The 6,000-nt window shown below is 38.2% G+C and overlaps 2 protein-coding genes across 9 annotated transcripts in view; both read right to left on the bottom strand.

Moving 5' to 3' along the window:
• The window catches only part of EYA4 (EYA transcriptional coactivator and phosphatase 4), a 377,003-nt gene that overhangs the window by 314,059 nt on the left and 56,944 nt on the right, over positions 1–6,000 (bottom strand). The window lies entirely within an intron of this gene.
• LOC120937331 (putative nuclease HARBI1) lies at positions 1,931–4,422 on the bottom strand. Its single transcript, XM_040350465.1, has 2 exons — positions 3,338–4,422; positions 1,931–2,328 (listed from the first exon to the last, which is right to left on the bottom strand). Exons 1-2 carry the CDS (start codon positions 4,038–4,040, stop codon positions 1,952–1,954), a joined length of 1,080 nt encoding a protein of 359 aa, XP_040206399.1. The 5' UTR covers positions 4,041–4,422; the 3' UTR covers positions 1,931–1,951.

The following is a 6,000-nucleotide window of genomic DNA, read 5'->3' as shown; positions in this document are numbered from 1 at the left end:
ATAGATATACAATTAATGTTATATGGGATTTTTTCTATGACATTATAGCCTCTGAAAACATTTCAAAAAAGGTTGAGAATTATGTGAAATCTATTTTTATCTATCAAGCATGTTCTAGTATTCATTACTGTTATCATTACGGTTTTCATAATTGTTTGTATATACACGTTGAAATGCAAGTGCAACAATATTGTCAAATATTTGTTTTAACATGTATATTTTTTGTTCAAAAGCAGAACCATTTTTTTGTTGTAAGGCAAAAAAGTGGTAGGATTGTTGAAAAGTAGAAGTGAACTATCAATAATACTAGAGTTGAAGTTACAGAGTAGAGATATAATTCATCAGCACTACATAAAATCATCAATCATATTCGTTTAATAGGAGAATACATCACATAACATCACGTCTACGCATTTGAAACAGACACCCTTTGTCACAGCAGAAAATGTGACAGGTTTGTCATGCTTTTCTTCCGTCAGGAAGGCACACTATTGGATCTAAATTTTTTTTTTTATATTTTATCCACGTGGATGTAAATTATTGATATTTTCACTCAAGTGCTTGGTTTTTTATCTGTACTCTGTGACTAAAATGCGCCATCCATTGTTGTTGTCACAGCAAGGACCATGTTTCTCTGTGTGTTTTTCAAAAGTAATGTGTATTTTCTCCTATGAAGAATAAAGCAAAGTAGCTGATAATTGCAATCTCGATATCACCTGTGTTTCTGTAAAGTTTAAAACAAAATATACATATTTTAGTTGCTGACGTCGTCTTCTTCGCCGGTAGTTTGATTCATATTAAAAAAACAAACATCCAAATGGTTGCATACTCCATCTTGCCCAAGCATATATTTTTGATGTTGTGTTGGCTGTAATTTGACTTCTGTTACTTTTGAAACCACATGTTATTGGTATGGAATGTAGGTATCATTTCCTGACTAATGAGGTTAAAAATGTTTCTGCAATTTGTAGACAACCGCTATTCCATCTTTCAAATGCCCTGCGTGGAATAGTTAACATTTTAACTAACGTGCATTGTTTCTCAGTAATGAAATGAGTAATGGTAACTGCGGTGTGGGGTGGAGAGGAGAAATTAAAATATATGTAACATTTGGGGTAATGGTAGATGACTATAGGCAACCAAAGGTAGAGTTAAGTGACCAGTGATGAAGGTGATGATATACAAAACAATAAATAACACCAAAAATATAATATTATGATTCAATTATTGTGTTATTTAATGGTTTGCATATCAACGGCTTCTTTACAGGTCACTTACTCTCCTTACCTTAGGTTGGCTATAGCCATCTGCCATTACGTCAATTGGTGGTATTTATTTTAGTTTTATTTCATTTCTCCCCTCTCCCACACAACGCAGTTAACAGCACTCATTTCATTCACCATCTTTCTGGCAAGGACATGGTTTCAGGCAACTGCAGCATTTCAACTGTCTTTGGCACACAGTTCGGTCTTCTATTTTATTGCTTCTCACTAATGTCAAAAAAATGTTGGTACTTATTAGCAGATGAACAGAATTTTTGCGTGTATAACCCACACTTACACTTGTTGCAATAAAGAATTCAAACACAATTTAGATTTTGTAGAAGACTTTTAAGTGAAACTTTTATTTTATATGTTTGAAACTGTTATTGTTCAATGTTTTACAAGATAAAAAATAAATGCAAAAGAAGTAAAACAAAGTGAAAATACAAAAACAAAATAAAGAATCATTTTTTTGCAATTTTTGTACTCTTGTCTTAATTTTATTATAGTTCTCCAAAGTTTTTAGAGTTGAGTTAACCTGAAATCATAAAAAAAACATCATTGGTTAAGATTTGACATTGATAAACAAGATCAGCCCAAATAATTCATTTTACAGCATGTCTGTCTCTTCAACTTAATAATGCAAGTTTGTGATAATTTCTGATGATGTTTGGAAAATTAAAACCATGTTACGGTGGTTTATTACCTGAAAAATAGTTTGTAATCAGTTTACTTCTTGCTGTGTTTCCCCTGTGATCATTTTCCACTGGAATTGTGGGCATGTCATCCTCCACTGTGGTGTCTAGTTCCTCTTGTAGTCCACCATGCCTTGCAATGTTATGGAGAATGCTGCATGCTAGGAACATATCAGCTACCTTACTGGGGGAATACTGAAGGAATCCACCAGACAAGGACATGCAACGGAAACGGCTCTTTAGGACACCAAAGCATCTTTCGATAACCACTCTTGTTTTTGTATGAGCAACATTGTAAGCTGCTTCTGCAGGAGAGGATGGCCTGTTGATTGGTGTTAAGAGCCATGGTAGACAGGGGTAACCAGCATCTCCTATAAATTTTAAAACAATATAAATTTATTTGTAAGTATAGAAGAAATCATGCTAAATCACATGATGTAGTGGCCAATTGTGTGGTCATTTTAGAAAATTTTCCATTGTTAGTCACATATGGATAACATACGTCTAATAAAGCACATTTTAAAATTATTTGGGGGGCAAGGTTCTGGATTTGTACTTTTGATTGAGCATTAATGGTACTTAACTCACAACACAACAGCATACCACAGTTGTGGGCCATGATTACTGTAGTGCATGTGAATGTTATTCAAAAAAAAAAAATGCTGGAGGAAAAGTCTGCCTGTCATAAATATTTCAATACTATAGTGCAGACCTCATATGGGACTATAACGGAGAACCAGAGGGACATGTCTGTTTCATGTACAATACATATGCACAATGGGGGGGGGGGGTGATTGTTGTGCTTGGTAGTGCTGCTTGATGTTATGCATATTGGGGGGTTAACCGAAGGGATAGTGTTGAACTCCCAGATTTAAATATTAACTATACATTCAAGTAAATCAACTACTGACACAATTGTTGCATCTTATGCTGCAATCATTTACATATAGGTACTGTACTTAATTCTGGTGGGTGGCTTCTTTGGCACACCTTGGTCATGTGTGTTTTGATAAGTAGTTCCTAGCTCTCTCATGTGATGTCTTAATATGATAGTGTAATACATCACTTAAGCAAGCTTGAAGTAGTGACTACTTTTCAGTGCACACGGAACATGTGGAACAACAATACACCTCACATGAGAAAGGAAAGATTTGTGGACCTTGAACCAGGTGATAGCTAACTAAAAAGTACTTGAAAGTATTTTGGACATTTAAATTCTGAGTTTATTATTACATGTTTTTGAAATACTGATTAATGTAAAGCTGTTGAGCTGTCATGTTACTGATATAGCACTAATGTCAGTCTAGTATGGAATAAAAAAATAAATACGCATTTATAACTGGAAAACACACCATAAAATAAACAGTGGAGCACACTTACCCAGCAGCCATCCATTATTTTCTAAGTCCTTGTCCAGAGTATCATATATTCCCGATTGGCGCAAGATATGGGCATCATGACAGGATCCTGGAAAGCCGGTGACAACATCACGGATTATGAGGTTTGAATCACAGATCACCTGGATGTTGAGGGAATGGTAAGCCTTACGGTTTCGGTAGATGTGCTCCTGTTCTGATGGGGGACATAATGGCACATGGGTGCAGTCTATTGCCCCAATGACATTGGGCATTCCTGCTAGGTCAAAAAAAACACGTTTTATTTGATCCCGCTCTTCACGTGACTTGCCCATATGAATGTATTTTGGAGCAAGTTGTCGCAGTGCTTGCAGGACCTCGACCAAGCAGCGGGAAAAACTGGGTTGTGAGATGCCAACAATCTCACCACTGACATGTTGGTATGAGGCCTTTCCTAAAAAATGAAGTACTGCCAAAAAACGCACAAGACCTGGTACTGCATTACTTCTCCGCGTGCGTGTTTCTAGGGCCAAGTGTATTTCATCATACAGGGAATATATCATGGGAGAGGATAATCTGAATTTGGCTATCACCTGGGTTTCAGAAAATTGATCCAAAAAGGTACGTGAACGAAATACACGTTTCTCTATCTGAACGACATTCTGACGTGTCCTTCTTCGCCTCTGGATCAGTTTCAGTTCAAATAGAGCACATCCAAATGGTTCCATCTTGCACAAAACTCCTAACAAAATTTACCACAAGCCTAAACCGCCAAAAAATTCCTCTCAACAAATGAAATACCGCCTGGGAAATGTCATAACGCCACCCTCAGGGAGGTGCTTATTTAACGATTGCTTAGCGATCGTTAATTGTCTAAAAAACCTTTGTGAATTGCACTTCTGTACATATTTAACGATTTGAGTCGTTAAAACAACGATCAATACGTTCAATAACGACTCAAAACTAAAAATATCGGTTCTGTGTAGTGAAACGTTATTTGATGATTTTTACAAGCGTTAAATCGTTTAGTGAATTGGACTTGATTCAATAACGTGTGAAATCGTTTACATAACGACCGGTATCGGCAAAAAAAGCTTTGTGAATTGACCCCAATGTACCCTTTACTCATTCACATAGCATGCAATATCAGCTGAAGACAAGCAAATTCTGAAATACAGTTTAAAGAGGAAATGCAGTCTTCTCACATAATTTGTACTAAAAACATCTTTGCCAGTCTGAAGATTCCCTCCAACCACTTTGCATATTATTTTATATATACTGTGATTCTGTACTTGCCAAATATGCTGCAGAAATCTCCCACCATTGAGTCTGGCTGCAGTCATTTTAACTGTGGGCAGCTGAAGCTGCTTTCTGTCCACTTCCTGGATTTACACAGACACACAGAGGCACACCTCTAGCTCTGCAGCTCTCATTGGCCCTCTTGTGACTCAACCCCCCCCCCTCCCTTCCCGACAAACTCTCAGGAGAGTAAGGCCGCGTACACACGATCAGTTAAACCAATGAGAATGGTCTGATGGACCGTTTTCATCGGTCCAAACCGATCGTGTGTGGGCGCCATCGGTTATTTATCCATCGGTTGAAAAAAAAGCCAACTTGTTTTAAATTTAATCGATGGATTCCTAACCGATAGAAAAAAAACGATCGTTAGTAGGCACAACCATCGGTTAAAAATCCACGCATTCTCAGAATCAAGTCGACGCATGCTTGGAAGCATTGAACTTATTTTTTGCAGCACGTCGTTGTGTTTTACGTCACCACGTTCTGACACGATCATTTTTTTAACCAATGGTGTGTAGGCACGACTGACCATCAGTCAGCTTCATCGGTTAACCGATGAAAATGGTCCATCAGACTGTTCTCATCAGATGGACCGATCTTGTGTACAGGGCTTGAGAGAGAGAGAGCTGTGCATGATGTCATAAGCCTAGACAAGAAACGGGAAGTGGGCTCTATACAGTATTAACTGGCAGAAAAAAAAATGTTTTACTATCCAAAGTTATAACAATAAGGGCAGAAGATTTAAAAAGATAGAAAAATGAAACATGACGGAAGTTCCGCTTTAAATAACACTGTACTTTTCAATGCAGTTTTTAACCTCTTGACCACCGCCCCATGTCAAAAAGACGTCCTCTTTTTGAAGTTGAATATCTCGATAACGGCAGCAGCTGCTGCCACAACCGAGATATTCATCTTTTCAGGGGGCGGTGGTGTACACGATAACGGCGGTCTCCGCGGCGGATTCGCCGCGAGATCGCCGTTATCGGTGGCGGGAGAGGGGCCCCCCCCTCCCGCCGCTCTCCCGCGCCCTCCGCCGCTTACCGGAGCCGTCGGTAGCGGCGGAGGGGATCAGATGTGTCCGGCAGCTGAGCGGGGACGGGACTGAAGGAGAAATCTCCTTCACCCGTCCTCCTAGCTCTGCTGGGCGGAAGTGACGTCAAAACGTCAGTCCCGCCCAGCCTCTTAAAGAAACATTTTTTTTTTTGTCATTTGAAAAAATGACATTTTTTTTTTTTAATTTTTTTTTTTTTGCATTTAAGTCTAATTATGAGATCTGAGGTCTTTTTGACCCCAGATCTCATATTTAAGAGGACTTGTCTATTACAAGGGATGTTTACATTCCTTGTAATAGGAATAAAAGTGATCAATTTTTATTTATTTTTTTTCAGT

Source organism: Rana temporaria, chromosome 4, assembly GCF_905171775.1.
Source record: "Rana temporaria chromosome 4, aRanTem1.1, whole genome shotgun sequence".
NCBI classification, from domain to species: domain Eukaryota; kingdom Metazoa; phylum Chordata; class Amphibia; order Anura; family Ranidae; genus Rana; species Rana temporaria.
This window is presented reverse-complemented; position numbering and strand designations above follow the sequence as displayed.